The sequence below is a fragment of the Chelmon rostratus genome, chromosome 18 (assembly GCF_017976325.1).
Source record: "Chelmon rostratus isolate fCheRos1 chromosome 18, fCheRos1.pri, whole genome shotgun sequence".
Lineage (NCBI taxonomy): Eukaryota > Metazoa > Chordata > Actinopteri > Chaetodontiformes > Chaetodontidae > Chelmon > Chelmon rostratus.
Window position 1 is genome coordinate 14,157,994 of NC_055675.1, and position 22,469 is coordinate 14,180,462.

The following is a 22,469-nucleotide window of genomic DNA, read 5'->3' on the forward strand; positions in this document are numbered from 1 at the left end:
AACAGAAATGTTGCTTGATTTATCGCCCTCCCACTTCCCCTCCTCCCTGACACAGCTCCACGCTCAGATAGAGAGATGAAAAGACAGTAAGAGAAAGAGATTAAGCGAGATTGGGAGATATACGAGATGGATAGGGCAAGATAAGGACGCAGTACTTTATTGATCCCTGAGGGAATATTAAGCTACTGGTGTAATGAGAGCGAATGTGTGATGGAGTAGATAGTGTCATAGTGGCAGGGAGATGAAAGAAGAGACAGAGTGCTGTTTTGTCTGGTGCGGTTGCACAGCTCTCAGCAGAGCTTACTTGGTGAATTCATGTCCACCGGTGACAAGGCACGGTGGCCGAGCGTACCACCTGCTCTGAATCACACATCGCCCGTTTGGTGTCTGTGTCTGACAGCCAGCAAAGCAAATCAGGTGGAGCAAAAAGAACACTAATGGCTGTATATTATAGAAAATGGCAATAAACAGAGGGAGAGAGAGAGACAGAGAGAGTGAGCAGACGCTTTGTTTAATGTTCACGCTCCAGCATTTGTCTTTTCTCTCTAGCTTTGTCCCCATCTCTCTCTCTCATCCTTTCTCTCTGCTAATGACCACTCTAAAGAGGGTGAAAGAGGGGGGAGTCAGTGGAGAGCTGTAATTAAGCCTTGCATTATTCAAGAGTAAAGTGCCTCGTCTGCAAACTGTGTACGTGTGTGTGCGTGCACCCGAACATCCACCGAGCATGCGTGTCTGTGAAGCGTATGACTGAAGATTAGAAGACGGGACAGGAAAAATTAGGGGATGCAGAATAGTGTAACTCAGTGGAAACAAACCAAGCCACCCCCCCAAAAAAATCCTAATTGGCGCTGTACGGTGACTGGCTCTGTACTCACTGGAGAGGAAGTGTTGGGAGGAGGGGCCGAAGTCTCGGTGGGCTTCCTGCAGCAGCTTCAGTCTGTCCTCCACCGCCACCTGCACGATGACACACAGACGGGAGAGAAGACAGTCAGCTGTGGGCCTGAAAGCTGCACTCAGCGAAACAGGACTTTACAGTGGCTGGAGATGGCGTCATGGTTGGAATGAATTCAATTTCAGTGCAATTAAGTTGGGAGTGGATTTGCAGTAAAACTGCAAGCTTAAGAAACTTTTCTTTTAGAGATAAAAATATATACTGCATCAAATCTTGAATGAGAATAAGGTTAATATATCTACGTGCTATCTCATTTACACTGTATCACAGTTCACTGATATGTATTGGGCTGTATAGAAATTAGACAGCACAGGTGAATATCAGCTTCAACTAACTGGAGTGAGAAGAATTTGCCTAAATCCCAATTTAAGAAAACCAAGCTGACAATAGACAAATGCATATTTTGCAGCATTTCATATTGTCACCTCGAGCACAGGTGTGTTGCCAACTCAAGCGGTCAGTCAGTAAAACAAAAAGATACGCTGATCGGTGATGGTATGACACTGAAATGCAAGTGAAAGTCTGACATTATTGTACTGTTTGTTTCATCTTCCATTACTCGTGATCAGACGGAGAAGCCAAATCCAGCAAAGCGGAAAATACAGCAGCAAGAAACCAAACTGGCTTTCGTCCCTCTGCTGCCGAGGTAACTCAAGCGGCGCGGAGTGAGATACAGAAGAGTCGAGAACACATGACACACGATCAGACACCAGAATAATATCAGAATCATGTGGTGTCTCATACTGCATGTAAACACCGTATCCAGAAAATCAAAACCATCAAAACCATCAAAACCAGGACAAGACTCAAAACCATCCTTTTACCTCGTATACTCCACAATACCTTTATTATTACAAAACTGTAGTTCAAAAAACAAAAGGATAGCTTGCTTATAAATAATGCCGGTTCAACTGTTCAATTTTGCAGGGAGTGCACTCAGTGAAAGGTGAAGCATCGTACAGCTTTGAGTTATCAATCAATCAATCACACACACACACACACACACACACACACACACACACACACACACACACACACACACACACACACACACACACACACTCCTGCACCCCTGTGAAAGCTGTGTATTGACCTCTCCGGCAGTGCGCCTGTGCCCGACGCGACTGTGGGGTTGCTTTGCTCCATCAGGTCTACTAGCAGGAAAGTATTGGCAGTCTGTAATATTGAGACTCATGCAGACACACACAAACAAACACACACACACACACACACACACACACACACACACACACACACACACACACACACACACACCCCTCAGGCTTTATGGCAGCCAGATAACAGCTGTCCACACAGGGATCCTGGAAATAGGCAAGGAAAGGCCAATAGCTCAGTGTCTTTCCGGCCACTAATGGCTATCATGGACACTGTCCCACAGAGAAGAAGATGGGAGCTGTCTGCATACGAAAACCAAATCATCAAACTACACAGTCAGACCTGGTTTATTAGTGAAGCTGCCGCCTTCCTGCAGGCTGAAAGAAATAAAAAGACCGGACAGCAGAGAGATAAAGTGTGAAATCTGAAATCCTGCCCTCCTCTGACTCACTGATGAGTTATGGTCATTCTCCAGGCAGAAAGACTATTAGTGGGTGTCTCTACAGCACATGGGAACGATCACAAGGCTACAAATTAGCCCGGCTACCCAATCTCAGTCTGAGGCAGTGTCATACTTAAAAAGGGATGACTTCAGGCTCCAGGATTTCGTTTTTTTTTGCTCAACACATAGCTCCCTTTCTTGCTTTTTTCTGCCCACGCGCTTTTCTTCTGCCCACATTCCCAACTCATTTATCTACAGCGACGATGCCACGTGGCTGTATACGAGAAAAACTTCAAATGAACAGCACAGAAATACAAGTTTCCATGACGGTGTCTTTGATGCCATCACATGGCGCGGCCTGACCTGTATTCAGTCCTCCTGCTGCTAGGCACAGCAGGTGTCATCAGCCAGCTTGGTCAGGAATCTCAAAGGCTCATAGAGTCAGGCATTAAGAAGAAAATGTACTTTAACATCACATTTCTCGGGCTCTACTCTGTCATGATCAAAACATGTAGTTCTAGATGTAGAAAAGATTAAATAAATTGCCAATCAGTGGAAGAAAGCAGAGCTAATGTTTAAATAATCTACAGGCGTGATGAGGGCGCACTGTAGAAAAATGAAGAAATAGGATAATTGACCTTGCTTCATAAGGAGAATGTGTGTACACTGGTATGCGCTCATCCTCATACAAACTTAACATCGAGAATTTTGCTCCCTAATTCACAACCAGCATCACTCCTCTTATCTTTCTTTCTGATGGCTTGTAAAGAGACTCCTCTATGACTTTCCCTCTAGGGCTGAGACACACTCCGCTCTGAGAAACACTCATCGAGTCCCTCGGCGGATCAGACCAAGACATTCAAGCTCGCAGAGAGCCAAGAATGTGACTGCTGTTCTGTGAGAATAGTGGCCATTGATGTTTAGTGACAAAGCGCTGCGGTGAGAACGGAGCTGCGTTCAAATAGAACAGGTACACAGGTGGAGGGACAACTCTTATTCCCCTGTGTGTTCGGCTGACACAAAATGAAATCAGCATGTAAACGGTGAGAGGAGAAACTGAAGGAGACAGAGATGGATGGAAGAGATAAAAACGCACAGGCAGGCAGTAGGAGAATTAGGGAAGAGGAAGAAAGAGGATCAAGATTCATTTAGGCAGAGGAGTGGCAGAAAACCCAAGCGAAAGCAAGAGTTTGGGTGTGTGTGTGTGTGTGTCTGATCGAACATGCAGATGATTCAGGAGGATTTGAACTACCTGAAGTAGTTTCCATCTCATGTTGAGTTGGTCCAGTTGTCTGGAGGCGGTGGAGGACAGCTGGATGTCCAACGGTGTCAGCTCTGCAGAAAGCTCATTGACGATTCTCACATCCTGGCGTAACGGGGCGATCTCCTCTCTAAAGGCCTGAACAGGAAGTTTAATGTTGTTGCAGGGTTAAAACAGTAAGATTGTAACGGCATCATAGCTATAAACTCACTCAATGTACTGATTTAATCATGAAGTTTGTGCTTTCGCAAACAATAACAGTGAGTTCCTGTTGTGGACAATCCTTTATCCTCTGTCTCATCTTAACTGCTGTTCATTATTTTTGCGCTGACCTCATAATCTCTAATTGGAGACACATCAAGTTTTAAATTGAGTTTTGTTGAGCTATAATTTGCAATTAAAGTCTCTTCCGTGGCTGTCAACATAAACTTAATGCCTGCATACTTTGTCTGCGTCACAAACTGGAGAGGAAAATCCATTCATGGAGAGTCTTATTCACAGTGGGTGCCTACATGACGTGGATATTATGAGCCATAATTGGCCAGGCTGTCCATACCATGGGGAGGCAATCAGTGAGATGTGAGGTGGTGTGACAAACAGCCAAATGAACACAACAGTGAAGGAGCTGCCTTTGCTCATGCAATCTGTGAACCATTACGTGATGTTTCTGGCGCCGCCGTTTCTCCTCCGTCCTCTATTTCTCCTTTGTCACTTTTTCATTGATTGTTTACTGTTTATTAGGAAGCGGCATCATTTTTCTGCTCGTGAACTAAATATGTTGCTTGTTTCTTGGCAAGGTTCTCCTTGGGAAAATAGACGTCCTCAAATTTTGACGAGTAGCATTTGCAAACAAACGAGACAGAATCATCAAACCCGGGAACATAATCAAATCACGGGGCATTTTGTTTTCCAAAAATGAAAGAGGGAGAGGAGTGTGGAAAGTCTCCGTCGCATGCCGTGTTCCATCGATGTATTTTTTTGTGCATTTTGAAGTGTGGGATCAGAAAAGGCTGCTGGAAACTGCAAAATTTGAAAAAACTCAATTAAGAAAAAAAAGTTTTTAAACTTGTTTTCTGTCTAATTCAAATTCTGGCTTAATGAACACTGAACTCACATCACCGAGCAGCTGTTTCTGCTCAGAGAGAAGTAGATGAAGCTGTTCCCGCAGATTAAAACGTTGCATCACTCCACAAAGCTCTGATGACCTTCCTCACGTGATTTCTAACAAAAACAGAAACTTCATATTTCCATCTACTGGTGCTCGTTTAATTATGTCGTCTTGTTGCGCCCTCCTTTTCTGAAACAGAATAATGATTTTCTGACTGGAGAATAGGCGCCACCTACTGCCTATCTTGATAAACTAACTTGTATAACAGTCGCATAACCGTAGTGGATGCTAACAAGCTTTCATTTGCACTTTCTTTTTCAGACTTTCTGGAAATTTGGTTAAAATTTATTGAGCATTTGGATGGAAACCCAGCTTCACTGATGCTTCTGGCACTTGTTTCAGGGATGAACGGACTAATACTTTTAATCAAATCACAAAAGGCAGTGCCGAATTAACTGTCAAATCAGTGATTTGCAAGTTAAACAGGCAAACACGGTTAAACCTATTAAGATCCTGCAAGCAAAAAAAAAAAAAAGAAGATGAGACTTGTTCAAGCTGACTCAGTGCCGTAAGCTGGAATGATGTATAGAGGGGTGGGGTGTCTAGCTCCTGCCTCGCTGTCTTGATGACTAAGGTGCATATGGCATCTCTCTGACTCACCACGGTCTTGTCGATGTGGTCCTGCAGAGAGTCGATCAACAGATCCCCCACAGGCTGCCAGGTAGCTTTGGCCTCCTCTGCCCGAGTCAGCCGCAGGTCGAGCTGGTCCATGGAGCTCTGCAGCTCCTGGAGTCGCTCCAAGGCTCGCTCCACCTGACTCTGCCAGCCGCCCACGTGTCCTTTCAAACGCACCCACCGCTCCCTCACCTCGCCTGTCTGCTTGCGGATGGCCCGGGCCAGCCCTCGGGCTTTCTCCTCTGGGGTGAGGTCTGCAGGAAGAGAGGGGAGGGAGGAAAAGAGAAGAGAGAAGTAAGTTATTTGGCTGACAATGACAGTTTTCATGCCCTTTATTACTCTTCGATGACATAGATTTCATCGCACTACAGGGTGATATTTTTCACCAAAAATGAAATAACTTGCAGCAAGTTGGCTCTTTTTACTCCAGAAACCAGAACTTCTTCAATAATATAGATACTAATGTTTTCCTAATGTGCTTCTATATACAAGTTATATTTCAGAGAAAAAAGGGACAAATCATCCATGTTAGATTCTCTTGTTCAACTTTTTTCATGACATAGGGGAGCTAATTTACGGAGCTGTTCTTAAAATGATACCTTCCCTAAAAAGTGACCAAAAGAAAGAAAAAAGGGTGAGACACACAGAGGATCTAGGGAATTAGGGAGGCAGGAAAGGTGAGGGAATAGGATAATTGTGACGTATCAGTGGATGCAGACAGAGAGGAAATAAGCCCGGGGGCGGAAGAGAAAACTACTTTCCAAATACCCATTTTCACTCCAAAGAAAGATGAACAGCTTTCAAGAGTTCTAAGGTCTCGTCTCCAGGGTAGTGACTGAATTACCATCTTCACCTGTTGCCCCTCTGCAATCTCTCGCTTTTTCAGTCCCTCACATGCATAAACATAAGTGGGACGTCTTTGACACGTACTGCAGGTAGTACACACCAGCATCGTGATGGTGTCTGTTGTAGTGAGGAATGTAGGGTACAAACCAAACAATAAAAGTCAAGCCGGTGGCACAGACGAAACATAATATGTGAGATAATTGTGATGAGACAATGTAAGACAAATGAAGTTGTTAAGACTTTACTGCAGTGTCACTCTGAGAAATCCCATCTCCTCTGATTAAACAACAAGGCAGCCTCTGATCTTAAATCAGCTTTTTATCTATTTATACAATGAGGAGACGCTTTGATATCCGTATCAAAGATCACAGACAACAAGCCTATCAGAACGCGCTCTGAAGTCTCGCCACACCCCTACACAGCCCCTTGGGTTGGTTTAATTATTTACACAGTAGGGTTTTAGTTTGAAGGGAAATGTGCTGACTTAACCAAGACTTTCCTGCCGCATCCGACAGAGACAGACGGGGAATGCTGAACGAGTCTGTGCATATTCAATTCTTGGGTGCTCAGTTAGAAATTGGCATGACCACCAGCTCAGATTTTAGAGAATGGCGTTTCAAGGGCACTTAACCAAGAAACCGGGCCAAATAATTCCGTATGTTTGGTTTTAAGGCAACCAGACAGGCTTGCTGTGAATGTCTGAGTGCTTCTTGGGGCAGAATGTACTGAATGAGACACCTTGCTGATCTGATCCTCCAAGCTGGTGAAAAAAGAAGTCTGCGAAGGCATTCTGGTGACATAGGGCTGTAAAACGGTTTAAGTACAGCCAAGGGCCTTTGCTGCATGTCATCGCCTCGCTTTCTCTCCCCTCCTGTAACCTCTCCACTGTATTCCATCCAATAAAGGAGAAAAATACCCCAAACAAACAAGGTGTCTATTATTACTATTAAGTCTTACTGTGTATTCTTGATTAAATCCATTTGCCATTGGCTTAATATAATATAGTAAAATACTTAGTCTACTGCAAGATCAGACCACCTGATACTTGAGCTCCTATTTTACTTGAAATGCCTGTAAGAAGTGGAAAACACATGAAAGTGCTTCTTCTTCTCTTCTCTGCAATTACAGTTTTAATAACATTTGTTATTTCAAATGAAGGCCTTAATACTTTTACATCGTGTTTGAGTACAGTGTCATGAAAGCAAGCTGTGAATGAAACAATATGTATTTCTTTTTCAAACATTAATATACATATGTGGATGTTTTTTTATGGAGAGCGTAAACTTACCAGTCTTTGGCTGCAGGTTCTTGCGTGGCTCTCCAGGACCCTCAATGGGCTGGTCAGCGAGAAACATCCGGGCTTGTTCCAAAGTACTGACCACCAAGTGCTCACGGTCCTTTAGTTCTGACTGCAGGGCCTGCAGGAGAAACACAAAGCAGCAGGTTAAGGGGGCATCAGTTTTTAATTCATGACAGCACAAATCTCTCTCTTAGAAAGCAGTCATTAGAAATAAAATGTGAGAAAAGACAGTAAAGATTTTCCACTGTCATTAAAACAGAACAGGCATTTGATAGCAGAGAGATGTGAGAAAGGGGTAATTAGTGCATTTCCTCTGCAGGTATGTGCAAGCTTCCAACTCCTGTCTCCTGTTCCAGTCTGTCCCAATGAACTCCAAATGAACCCGGCATTTTGGAACGAGGTGATGTATCCAGATTGCTGCTCCCCCCACAGAAATATCTACTAATCAACCAAATCTGCTTAAATCAGCTCTGACTTTCATGATATTACAAAAGACGCAGTTATGATTTACTCACACATGTATACGACCAAAGAACAAGAGCAGATGTTCACGTTCAGCTTATGGACGAGAAAAACAACACTCTCAATGGCTAATTAGGTGAGTGGTGCATAACAAGCATTTTCTTTGCCCAGGCGTCCTTTATCAAGAGGAAAAGCAAGTGGTAAGAGCAAGAGAGCGGCTATGTTGGGGGTGTCAGCGGGAGTGAGAGCTCTGAGAACAGAGCAGCGATTGAGGGCGAGAGCACAGGGTCAACCCGGGCATTTCCTTTGGGTTGAGTGAAAATTAGCTGAGTGATCCGCAGAATAAAGTGAGTTTTTGGAAACTTTAACTCTGCAGGAATTATCATTACAGAGTCCGCTAGCAATAGCATATATCCTGCCCATCTTTTTTTAACACAAACACAAGTATATAGCCATCCACACACACTCCAGAACAGAAGAACCGATGCTAAAAGGTCACAAACCAATTTGACGGACGTTTTTCTTAACCTCATGTCAACCAGTCAGCCTTTCTGCAGCTCAGAGCAGGCACTAAAAACAAGGCAGAGGGGTGAGCGTGGTATGTAACAGTATAATTATTCTTGTTTGAATATACGTGTGACCCCGGGGGACTTCATTGCCTATCGGAGTGTGTGATTGCTTTGTGAGGAGGCGATGTAGTTTAAGACGCTGTGGGGCAAGTTGATTAGATGGGACGACTCGCTTTGATAAAGCCTCACACTTATCAGACTTATCAAATACGAGTGCAGCGAAAATGAGATGCCAAAAATTCATTTTTTTTATTCACGCCCACAATACCGACTGAGTGGCAGATGACAGCATGCTGGGTTCAGGGGGATCACATACGCAGCACCATCTTAAGAGATAAGGGGGGTAAAAGATGGGCAGGAGGGTGGGAAGCAAGCTGCACACACTTCTTGCTCTAGCTTCAAAACAAAACGAACTCATTTCAGGGAGCATTACGTTTCTGTAAAACTTAAGTTTAGCCCGCTGCAATGACAATTTCACACAGCCTCCTGTGGACAAATGAACCCTCATGTTGAAATGGAGTATCCTGCTGAAGACAAATTAAATCACCCCTGCTAATAAATGGTTTGCTCCGTTCCAATGATTTCCTCCCAGCTCACATGGAGGAAACATAATGGGCAGGTAGCTCAGAGAGGGGACCTTGAGAGATAGAAACTAAATGAGAGGTGATTGAGGACGAGAAAAAGAGGTGTGTATGGGGAGCGCAGATAAGAAAAGGAGGGAGGGGAGCTAAGCTGTGGGGACAACTACAAGTAGAAACCAACTTCTTGCTTTTTTCATGTGTTTTTTGTTTTGCACTCACAGATTTGTTGGTGGCTTAAATCGGGCTTTAGAAGGGATTGAACCGAGTGTGAAGAGGCTGTTTATTCACAAATATTCTTTGCATGTTGCTTTAGACTTCAGCAAGTCAAATATTCTGATAGCAGTTTTGTAATGTCACAAAAAAAAAAAAAAATTATTTGCTGCAAATCACAGATAGCAGCTCAGTGTGAACACAAATAATATCCAGGTGGAAACATCCCTGGTTGGATAAATCAGGGATGCCTGATAACAACCAGGTGTAAAAGGAAGGAATATTTACAACATCAAACCAGCAAGCTGCCTGTTCCACAGTATGCTATTCCTGTAGTAACAGAGCGTTGTCTTCGTTGCAAGAAGATATGCAATATACCCATCACAAGTGAGCAAACTCCATCTACTGATGAAGAACCTGAGATGCTGAGTTAAGAGTCATAGCAGCTGTTACTGGCTAATTTCTGATCACAAAAGAGCTGTCTGTTATGAGGGACAATTTCAGCTTACCTCCAAAATGACAAATGCTTAATCGACTTAACCTAAGTTGGCCCTTAATCTTTATTGTTCCCAAGAACAAAAAATTAACATCGAAGCTCAATCTTTAAGCCCTTTGAATCCTTAAAATGCTCAAACAGAAATCTGAACATTTATAGTCCATGACAATGGGGCAAAGAAGATCATATATGATTAAAAGCACAGGAACAGCTACCAAAGGGTCCTTGTGAGCAAATTATTTAGTCAAATGCTGATTCCAAAGCCAAGAATGAACGGGAATGCTCAATATTAGTATCATGTATCTTGCTTTATGTAACTGTATTCCTTGTCTATTACCATAAAGGTTGAAATTTATGACGACAGTGTTCCCCCAAACATCGTCCTTCAGTGTTAACTGGCTCCAAAGAGACACAGACGAAGCCAGAGAAGGTTGTAACAATGGCAACACAGGTAGTGCCAAGTAATTCCCTCTGTTAGAAACAGCGTCTTTATCTGTCACCCAGCCACTGGGCACCCTTGCAGTTCAGACAGACGACTACACCAAAGACTTTTCCTCGACACTCAAACAAGTCTTTTTTTGGTGAAACTTCAACACATTATCAGACTGTCACACAGGGACACACTTTCAGAGAGAGCGTGACAGGTAAATATCAAACGCATGCACAGCTTTCAGGTTAAGAAAAAAGCTTTTTTTTTTTTTTTTTTGGAGCAAGTCCCAGCTGGCCTATGAGTGATAAGACATTCCGGTCTATGTCAAACATAAAACGGGTCCGGCCTTTACTTTGCTCTTCTTTTTAATGGTTCTTAGCAGCGGCATGTTAGAATATTGTCTGGGCTCCTGTGATCTATGAGGGCCCGAGGAAGAACGGATGCTTGTCAGTCCCACAATACTTACGACATCTGTCTTTCAGGTATGCGTGACCTTGGCTGTGTCTGTGTGTGGTTGTTTGTGCCTGGGTCTGTGTTTGTGCGTGTGTGTATGTGTGGCCGCAGCAGCACGGCAAACTCTTATCACTGTGTGTCCTGTGCTGTGGTGGCAATAAGATAGCATCACAACACAGCTACTTTCAGAGCTCTGCCAAACATCCCTCTTCCCGCTCTCAAAACCCTGCTATCTCAGCCCCTCCGTTATATTACCGCACCCCCTCATCTCCTTCCAGAAAAAAAAAAACAAACAAAAAAAACCCCAAGCCTCTTGAAAGGCCCACTACAACAAACCAGCTCTCAAGATCAGAAAAGCACCTGACGGCGACTAAAGCAGCCTTCACAATAAGGGCTCACACACATTCAGAAGAAATTCCATATTGTCAAGACTCCGATGACTTCTTATTTTTCTCTAGCAAATATAAATGAATGATATTTGTGCAGAAGGCAAACGTTTAAACTTATGTTGTCTGAGCCAAATTATATTTTGCAAATGCACACAGTTCCACAGCTCGTGAAGGAGACTCAGACTGAATGGAAACTGAATTGCTCCTTTGCCCTTAACGTCAACTGTTCTTGAAATAGCTAATAGGAACTGATAAGAGGTTGTTGTTGAAATCTACTCTCTGACATGCTCTACTAATCTGTTGCTTCCAGCCTTGGCCATTTCTAAACAAGTAAAATACTCATGTGTTGAACTGCTTTGCAGTTTATAAAATAGTAAGGCACGGTTAAATAATAATGTACACAGAAGTTTCTTCAGTGACAGCTACTGATACAACATAGTTATTTCATTTTTTTTCTTTTAAGTCTGAATTGGATATGTTTATTTTACAATGTTGTGTCAGTGCCACTGGGATGATTTACACAGATTTTAGATCACTGAAAAGACATTTTCAAATGCCTCATGGGGGAAAAAAAAAGAAAAAGGTCTTTCATTGGCAAATCTTCAGCATGAAATCATAGCATTTTTGTCCCTTTTATTGTCACTGATCACTACTACTGACACAGATGTTCATTCATGTCTTTGTTTATGGTGTTTTATATGTTGTATGTCTTAAACCTGCATTTAATGATGTTCTGGTCACTTATGTGAAAACTCAACACTGAGATATTATCACCTTTAAAGTTAAATTAGCAAAGTTGTTAGTGCTTAGCTGCTTAATTACACATCCAGCAAACACAGAGAAAAATTTGCATTCATTTAGAGTTCCCGTCCACCTGATGAATGTACTGGAAGCCAGATAGTCACTCTCTTTTTAGCCCTGTTTTTTGGTCCACACAAACACCTGAAGGAAGTATCTGGATCTCTAGCTGCTTACTGCTCCAGTATGTTGTCTGTCTGCTGTACGGTGCTGGGCATGTAGCATACAGTTGGATTTTGACAGCTGGAGACCACGCTGATGAGAGCAATGGGAGTGAGGAAAAACAACTAAGTAGCAAGCTTTAAAACCAATACAAAGAGCTGAAAGACATTGAAACGCTCCATACAGCTGAAGGAACTTGAGAATCGGATGATATTTATCTGTGTGTGTTATCATAACAAGCAAATGTAGTCATATGAGCTATTGTTAATGCAAAAATATGGAATATAGCAGCCTAATTGTCGCTGTGTTTTATACTGCTGAGGTGTAGCAAAGACATTGTGAATAATAAAGCTGTGACTTTTTTTCTTAAGGCATGCACTTGACTCAACTAAAACAAAACTGTATGCAGCCAGCAGTGTGTAACACTCTCAGGACACAAGTCCACCAATAATGTCACGAAACCTCTGCAAACAAATGCAGAGGAAGCAGACAAAAACAATTAAAAGTTACTCAAAGCGAGGCGATTGTGAGTCCATCCTTTCCGAAGAGATAAGGTAAAGTCCAGCACAGCAGTTTAATCCATTTCATTCTCCTTTACAACCTGTCCGTTCAGGTGCAAATGGTGTTAATCAATCATGCAGGCACAATGATTAAGATGGGTTCTGTAGCGGATTATTAGACCCTCCACGCTTTAGACGGGGTAATTGTACACTGGTTAAGCATATTAAAACTTATTTAACTGCTAAGTTGAATAAATCTAAATTTAAAATCCCCCTCCACTCAAAAGTATGTTTTTTCTTCTTGTTCCTGCAGATGAATGTTTGAGCTTCGCTGTGCAGGATGATGTTTTTGCAGAGTTTGACACTAAAAAGGCTGTTTTTACATTCGTCTGCTGAAAGTGGAAAGTTTCTCTGCGCTTACTGAAAAGCCAGTCTTATAGAGGCGGGCCTACGAGCATGATTTGTGACATTACAAATCGCCTCTGAAGTAGCTAAACTGTTGAAATGACACATATTTGCATAATCATGGATTCAGAATTTTTAAATGGAGAAGGAGCAGATGCAATTTTAAGGATTTTAAGAAGATAACTGAACTTTTTTTTTGTGGAAAAACCGTATCAGAAACAAATTATTGGTTTAAGTACACTGTTTAAAACATGTCTGGAGGGGATCTTTAAAAAGAATCACATTGCCTGTTTTTCATATTTATTTATTCTGAATCATTTGGAGTGTTTGAAAAGACCAGACTGGACTGTCCAAACAACGCAGACAAAAAGCCAACTGTTTCTAAAAGATAAAGAGTTGTTAAAAATGCCCACAGGCGCTCAGTTCCTTGTTCCCACTCCTCGATCTAAAAGCTGTTAATTTAATAGAGCGGAGTGATGAGTTTAATCAGCTGGATGCTGACAAAGGTCTTTTATTGGATAATTGAATGTGCGATTAATAAATGCTATTAGGGTCATTTTAGCAGGGAAAAACACAGACACAAATCAATACAGAGTGGAGGGAGCAAGAAGACACTCAGGACAATGTCTCTCGCTGTCTCTGGGAGTTGATAAATGAACGGCTGCTTTAAGGCAGAATCTAATGCAACAGTTGTGTCAAAAACGAAATATCCTGAAAACAAGCAGTTGAAGGTGCACCATATATCTGTCTATTTCTCTTCTCTATTAAGCTCCTTTCTTCCACACATAATCCTTTTTCCTTCCTCTTTTCATCAAATTTTGCCTCTGTTTGCCGTTTCCTGTCCATCACTCTCTCCTCTGTTCGGACCACTGCTCTCTCATATTTTTCTTCCCTCTGACTCTTTAATAACAGCAGTATCAGTTGCTCTCTGTTGGGCTAAGTGGCTTAGCCTTCTTCCTTTATCTCGTCACCCAGAAAAAAAGCGGGGAAAAAAGACAGGGTTTTCCACTTAGCCCTTCTAAGCCCTCCCTACCTCATAGATACCAATTTCCATATATCTATACACATTTCCCCCCATCACACTGGCAGAGCAGCTGGTGTGTGTGCTATCACTGAGTGACTTAAGTGTATGCGTACGTATGCTTTAGCACAGGGGACTTGCATGTGTGTGTGTGTGTGTCTCGGTGTAAGCAAGTAACAGAGCATGACGTGTTCAAAGCCCCAGCTTTTTGTGCTGCTCAGCCCCCTCATCCCTCTCAGGGTCGCCAAGACCTCCAGGCCAATCTATTAAGAATACAGAGGAAGAAGAAAGTGAAGGGAAAAATATAACACAGTCAAAATGAAAAGTGAGCCTTCAACTCCCCGGTTCCTTTATTTCCTATTTCAGCATCTTAAAGCTGAAGACGTGGAGATGAAAAAGGAAATGGAGAGAGTGTGACGGCAAAGAGAAAGACTAAAGAAAGCAGATGCAAAGGTGAGGGAGTCCAGCGGCAGGACAGACACCTCGGAGAAAAAAACGAGATGGGAGAGCTGAAAGAGGGTAATGGGAAAAGGAAGGTGAAAGTGGGAATGCAGGAGGATTGTATTCTCCTGCGGTTATTGTGTGTCCTCAGTCCCGTTCCTTATCTAATGGATCTCGTCTGATCCGCCGGGTTGAAACACGTCTCTGTTCTCTGTCAGACACAGAGAACATCACCTCAAAACCTCAGAGGACAAATTCTGATTAACCTGGACAGCTGCTCATCGTCTCATGGCTCAAAAACACAGACAGAACTGAAACCCAGACATTGGGCCTTTGATTCCAGGTCTCAATTTGCCAGGACATCTCTTTCATAATCCCATAATCCCAATTTAAATTCATATACTGAAGTCATACATCTCTTTCCTATACATAACGAGGGCCGAATCATGGCCAAATTGTAGTTCCTGCTCCCTGGATACAGTATATTCACATGGTCTGCCAAGTTTTCAGGCATGATCTTGGGGGAAACTATTCTTTTACGTAATCTGCTATGCTTTTGAAAGATGATTCTCCATTAGATCACTAACAGACTATATTTAGCAGGCATTACAGCGGCCGAGAAATGTAATGTCTGCCGATGCAAAGAGCCCCACTCTGTCTCTACAGCAGATCAGTTATTTGCCTTCCGATATTCTGTCTTTGAAATTAGTGGCTGCATGCACTAATGCACCAAGAACACTGTTTCTATATTGAAGCCTTATTTCCCTGTTTCTTATTTGAAGGGTTGGGATGGGGTTCAGAATTCCTATAGTTTATATACAAATATAATTTTTTTTAACCTCCCATCTCAAAACTTTCCTTTTTCCATCTCCTTCCATGCATTAGTACTGAGGTGTGTTTGATTCACGTCCTTATAATCGAGGACATATCTCATTTCATCTTTTTTGGAAGCTGATTGGAAATTGAAACTGTCTCTGTGTGCATGACTGCTCGATTAGTCTTGTTTAGTATCTACCAAAATGTAATAAGAAAATGCAATGGGATAAATAATTATGTGATAATGAACTGTGATACCTTCAAGCGCGGGGATACACAGGAATACAAACTGAATGCATACACAGATAGAGATGTGCTACTGTTAAACATTAGTCTAAGCAAGCATCATATAAGCCCTGACAAATATGAAATGGATGTGAATGTGTCCCAGAGTCTGCTGATCTCTGTCACTGTGTCTGTGATCCTGTGCCCACGCATGACAGCACATGTGTTTACTCTCAAGGCGTTTTGGGGAACAAAATAACAGTGTGGGGAACGGGCTGCGGAGAAACGCATTACGATGTCGAGAGCAACATCAACAGTAGTGGCGGCCAGCAGGCTGGGAGTAAACAGTAGCCACAGGGTGAGTCATCTATCTGAAAGCAATTACACGCCAATGCACTATCACAATAACCAGTGGTTACAATAAATAATACAGTGGGGAACACTGGCGACAAATAGCAGTGATGACAAAGGTGTGAATGGGTTGGCACAATGGAGGTATTGATTGCTTGTTAGAATAAATGATACAGTGTTTTGTAAGGGTGATAAATGACAACAATTCTGAGAATGAAACAGAAGGAACAACATCTCTGAATGGGTAGTTGTTTGATATTGGTCTTTAACTCTGTGCTGATAGATGTTTTGAACATGGTGACTGCTGAGTGACCATAATGACAATGCTGATTATTAACCACGGAGACATAAAACATCCCGCTGTGGTAATGCTTGGCTGAAGCAATCTGTAGTTTAGCTAAACGTACTGTAGCCACCATTGACCAGCATGATGCTTCATGATGTCAGCGCGATTACTACTACTGCTTTACAATCACAATATCTTCCTGTGGTTTCAGTGCGGACTGTTCGGCAGATGTGCAGGAACTGAATACAGTAAGCAAATGTATATCACTGCTTGCAACCACACTATACATTATCTGCATGGGGTGATTGGTCTAGTCTGGAAGCAGACGGATTCTTCATGATGCAGTTTTTGTCTATATACTGTACTGTCATGTGACAGCAGGACAGCACAGGTGTAAATAATAAAATTAATTCTATTTCATTGCTTCAGTTTCAGGGTCCTGGTACAGGGTGACTCTCTGTCACAATGGCTTATGGGGCCATTGTTGTAAGCAACACCTGTTCTTTTCCCACTATGGCAAGTCAAAAGGCCGACAATGGTTGTGCAACATAGAGTGGTAAAGATGGTGGTCATGTTATCAACGTGATAACATTCTCAGTCATCCAGCTGCCTTTGACTTAAAGGGCCTGCACACCCACTCAGGTGTTTTTGTTTATTTAGGCTCTTTTCAGGTTGAAGATGGGTGGAGCTAGGCAGGAATTATGTAAAATGATCAAACTCAGTCAACAGGACAAACTCAACCCTTGCAGTCACTCAGTCAAACACACTCTATACATATCCAAAGAGGCCTAGTGATGCAAAATCCAGAAAAACATCTCATTAGTGCAATAAAGTAGGGCCTTTAACACTTACTGCAGATAACATGCTTAATGTGTAGAGCTTAGAATACGGTTACAAAACAACAGAAACACATACTCTTCTGTGTAAGACTCAAAAACTCAGCTTTTTGGAAACTTGACGAAAACAATGAGGGACAAGGTACGATAAATCTTGTAAAGTGTGGCAGGAACATTGCCTGTGGCAGCAGTACGCACCGTGCAGTGGTTCTGCTGCTGCAGCAGGGTGGGGACATCTCCTCCGATAGGCATCTGCTTGGCTAGCTCCTCATCCTTCATGCAGATCCACCTCCACAGCTCCTCCAGGAGGCCCAGCAGGCGAGACCAGCGCTCCGCACTCGCCTCCAGATGGGCTCTGCCAAAACACGCCATTCACTATTATTATTATTATTATCTTCAGCTCCCACCGTTAATGCATACGCAGTCTTGTATTGACAAATCAAACAGTCCATTCAACAGAGACGCATCTGTACTGTTGCATTGCTTCTGCATGTCCATGCAGGTTTGCAGTGACATTTAATGCTAAACATAGACATAGCATCAATCAAAGGTTGGCACTTCTACAGAAGTCACATAAATTCATTTAATTACAGGAAACTGATTAGAAAAAAGCTTATAAAAAAACTTGATGAAAGATGAAATCAACTAAAAAGCTTTTATTCCTACAAAACCTTGTAAAAACCTGATCGCTGACCACTCAAGAGAGGTTGCTACCCTTCTGGAGGAAATGTAATTTGTAAAAAGGGAACATAGTTGGCTGCTAATTGTGTGGGTGGTAGCATTTACGCAATACGTGTTGATAAGCACTTCTGTTTTTCTCCTCTCCTCCAGGCATAATGTTTCTGAACACTGTGTAGAGGGGCCTCCTATTGCCACTCGCTGAGTTAGCCATAATTACACATGTACTGCAATTAAGGCATAATGGGTTGTATACAATCAACACCCACCTCCCCCCAACTCACACACACACACGCACACACAAACACATAGTCGTGTTTCCATCACTTTGGGGACATTACATTGACTCATTTCCTGGACATTTACCCAACCATAACCATAACCATTACTTGCCTAACTCTAACCTTAACCAAAGTCAACATAAAATGCATTGATATACGCTATGGGGGGTTGTGTTTTGTCCCCATAAGAAAGACAAGACCCTACAATGTGTGAACTGATTTATGTCTCCACAACAAGAGTAATACGCATCCAAGTCCACAAACACACACACTCACACTGATTTCTCACTGTCTATTTTCGCCTTGCTTGTGTTCCTGTGGAACAAGTCCAGCTTATTATGTCTGCACTGCTTGACCTTGACTCACTCTCATTTATTTTCCGCTCAGAACGAACTACTTTTGGCGCAGAATCTTTACCATTATTTTTAAATTCCCCCTGTTTCTCTTCACTCTTTCTAACCTTTCCCCCTGCCACTGTAGCTTTGTTGTGCTGCTGCTCTCCATCCTCCATCCTCCTCTTTAAACATCTCCATCTGGCCCTGTCAACTTCACTTCCACCTTCACTTTCTTCACCCCTTACATCCTCACCCTCATCATTCTTATTTATTTATGCTGAGGCGGTGGCTGATGCGGCACCATCCCTGTCCCAAAAGTTTATGTGGCACCGTGGTTGCTCTCAGGTCCTTTAGGAGGTTGTATTTCATCCCTGTGTTCCATGGCAGACATGTGGAACACAGAAGCTGCTGTACATACATAGATATTCCACAACGTGTTGTACATCTTGTGGCTTTCCACGAATCTGGTCAAAATTTCTGTTACTTTGAACAGCTAAACAAGTAAAAGATGACCTGATTTCCAAAAGTAATAAAGTTAAAGTTCCATAAGTTTCCATCTTTTATGTTTCAAAATAACACAAAAGGAAAAGGGCCAAAAGCAAAAGCTTGGGCGGTACTCAGTAACACCCCCTGTGGAAAGTATCACAGCTTGCAAACGCTTTCTGTAGCCAGCTTAGAGTCTTTCATTACAGCCAAAAAGTTTTATTCTAACTTTATCAGTCCACTGGACTTGTTCCCAAAATGCATCAGGCCTGTTTAGATGTTCCTTTGCCAAATTCTGCTTCTGAATTTGTGGTGAGGATGCAGGAAAGGTCATACCTGTGCAGGTATCACTGCACAGTAGAACAGTGCACCACCACTGCAGACTCTACTAAATCTTCATGAGGTCTTTTGCAGTCAAAGAGGGGGTTTTGATTTGCTTTTCTAGCAGTCCTATGATCAGTTCTATCAGAAAGTTTTCTTGGTCGCCCAGTGCTCAGGTAACCTTCGCTATTCCTGTCAACTGCCATTTCTTAATAACATTACAAACTGAGGAAACGGCTACCTGAAAACACGTTGCTATCTTCTGACAGCCTTCTCTCGCTTTGTGGAAATCTGTGATTTTAATTTTCAGAGTGCTAGGCAACTACTTATTGAAGCCCAAGGCTGCTGATTGCTTGAGGAGTCACAGTATTTTGAAAGCTTAGAAATTTGGATCATTTGACAATCACTCACTTGACTATTCACAGCGACAGAAATTTTGACCAGCCCAAACTTTTGCATGCCAGTGCATAATGCGAGTAGAGTTCAGCATATTGACTTCTAGAACTAAGCATAGCTCTTGATGTTTGTTTTATGTGCTTTTACAGGGTGGAGAGAAAATCTGTCCTCTTTAGAAATAGTTTTGACTTCTTGGGATTCACCGTCGGCGACCTTGAGTTCTTGATCTTTCTTTTTTATCGCTTTGTTTTCTCATTTGATGTGTGAGAATTTAACTCTCTTCTGCAACGTGCGATTTACTGGATGAGACCTACTTGAACCACTGCCAAGATGTTTTTTTTTTCCTTCTTTCCAGGGTTAAGAGCAGGAAAAGAGCAGAAAACTGCAATCTGAGCTGTGTGACTGTACACACTGGAGAAAGAACAAAAAGATTTCTATCTGAACATATTGGATTAAGGTTTACTGACCGAATGTTGGCTGATTTGGCCTTCAGGTCGGTCCAACGTTGATTCATGTCATCCAGTCTGTGTTGCAGGAACACGGCTTCCTCTGAGCTGCCCAGAGCCTTGACCATCTTCGTCTTGTTCCCGTCCACACTCTTGTAGATGTCATTGTGGGCATCGATCTCAGCCTGGATGTCCTACAAATACACAGACAAAGAAGGATTGTTGAAAGAAGTGGCCGTTTCTTCTGGGAAACTTAAGTCTCTGAGCAAAGTCAAGCACGGCAGTAAAGCCAAGTTCATATCACAATCACCCAAGACTGGACGTCACAGTCTTGCAGGCTGTCATAGCTGATTATTCATGAACCGAAAATAACGATGGATTTTGTCACGAGGACTAGTCTTGAGGGAGTTAACGGCGCACTGCACACAATATTTCCACAGGGTAAAAAGTTTATATTTTCATGGAATGTCCTAAAGGTACTTTTCGACTGTTTGACTGAAATGATTTTAACTTCTACCCTTTCACTGAATTCGAAGGCCCACCCCACCCAGGAGCAAGTCTCTAGGCAATGTCTGCCTCCACACTGACTGTGCATTAGGTTGTAGCACGGCTACACCAAAGCGAGCTCTGCTAATTTTGTGCTGGCATACAGTGTGATATACTGATGTATTGCAGTGCTATTTCAAAAATGTTGTGTATATGTGAGTGTGTGTGTGTGTGTGTGTGTGGTTGCAAGAGGCCACTACATTCAATACTGTGACGAAGCACGATTTTTCCATGTGTGTGTGTGCATGAGTGTCCTTAACAAGGCAGCTCTATTACACAACCACATCTCAAAGGGTATGTGTGAGTGTTTGTGTGTGAGGGTTGAACCACAAGGGGGCCTGACGCAAGCAGAGGATCCTGTCAAATGTTTTATTTTTAGATGTGTAAAACTGCTCCATTTTCTTCTCTCTCTGTCTCTACTGGGACTCCCCTCAGTTCAACCCATCTGAACTGCAGATAAAGAAAAGACTCCAATACCATACGGATGAGTCTAACACCGCCCGCAGCACTGAGACAGATTTGCAAATGGGACAAAATGAGTGGAGTTAAGAGAAGTGAAATGACACCTACAGCCCGCAACAGTACAGCATTAGAGAAAACGTATTTTGGCCACTGTGTGTGAAATGACCCATCTTTAGTGCATGAAGTTATAGCTGATGTATCTTTCTCATTGTGGTGTAAGAGATTGGAAATGATTCCATCAACCAAGTTTGATTTTTCAATTACTGTAAAACTACTGTCCCTTATCTGGGACATCTGCTATTAATGTTGCTGCACTGTACGGTAGTGTCTGCATTATCAAAATAAATCAACAGTTACAAAAAGACGTCATTAACAGTTAGTGAAAGAGTGTTCTAAGCTTTCACAAATCTGTGAGTCTGGCAAATGTGTTCCAAGTTAAAAATGTTTGCGTACTGGATGGAGCACTCTAGAAAAATTGTTAATTGCGAGCCAATCACACATGTTACTAATAGCAACATACTTAAACTTAAGTAAGAAATGTACATTATTTTGTCATTATCACACACACGCACGCGCACGCACGCACACACACACACACACCATACATAGCAGAAGATGCATGTTGGGTCACAACAACATACGGCACGGTAAGTGGCTCACCTACTCTGGAAATTGTGGAGACAATATACAGTCCAACCACAGCAGAACCAGACTACACACAAAACAACTATCAATTACCACAGACATCTGTAGCACAGTGCTGTAATTTACTGAATGCCAATAGACATTTCACAAAGGCTGGAGCAAATCGCTCCACTGTGATCTGAAATGATAATCACCCGCTGGCTTTTTGACACAAATCAAATGCTTCTTAAAGGTCATAGAAGAGAGAAAGTGTGTGTGTGTGTGTGTGTGTGAGAGAGAGAGAGAGAGAGAGAGAGAGAAGGGGAGAGAGAGAGAGAGAGAGAGAGAGAGAAAGAGGGGGGAGAGAGAGAGAGAGAGAGAGAGAGAGAGAGAGAGAGAGAAAGAGAGAGGAGAGAGAGATGGACAGACAGACAGAAGGACAGACAAAGAGTGAAAGACAGCAAGTCAGTCTGTCACTGAGCCAGCTGGCTGTGTTTCAAGTCATTACCCAAGTGCTTCCCTTTTCTTGTTCTTTAGCACTTCTACTTCCACTGAGGATCCCACTGACTGCACGCACACAGCACAGAAGGCACTGACTGTGTGGGCATACAGAGGCACATACACTCATTTACAGAGCTCCCTTTAAATTTCATGTTGCCCACTGAAAGCCTACTCTGAGCCAGTGGTTTGTGAATGTTGACGTGCATGCTGAGGTGCTCGGGGTGACCGATCACTTTCTCTCTGGCTCTTTAACACACACACATAC

At 42.6% G+C, this 22,469-nt stretch overlaps 1 protein-coding gene across 6 annotated transcripts in view; it reads right to left on the reverse strand.

The window, feature by feature from the left end:
- Positions 1 to 22,469, reverse strand: part of utrn (utrophin) — a 177,206-nt gene that overhangs the window by 50,078 nt on the left and 104,659 nt on the right. For all 6 annotated transcript variants that reach the window (XM_041958496.1, XM_041958494.1, XM_041958492.1 and 3 more), the window contains 6 exons: positions 20,093 to 20,265; positions 17,330 to 17,486; positions 7,689 to 7,818; positions 5,540 to 5,808; positions 3,763 to 3,909; positions 876 to 954 (listed from right to left, as the gene is read on the reverse strand). In XM_041958496.1, coding sequence (XP_041814430.1) covers positions 876 to 954; positions 3,763 to 3,909; positions 5,540 to 5,808; positions 7,689 to 7,818; positions 17,330 to 17,486; positions 20,093 to 20,265 — 955 coding nt within the window. The remainder of the gene's footprint in view (positions 1 to 875; positions 955 to 3,762; positions 3,910 to 5,539; positions 5,809 to 7,688; positions 7,819 to 17,329; positions 17,487 to 20,092; positions 20,266 to 22,469) is intronic.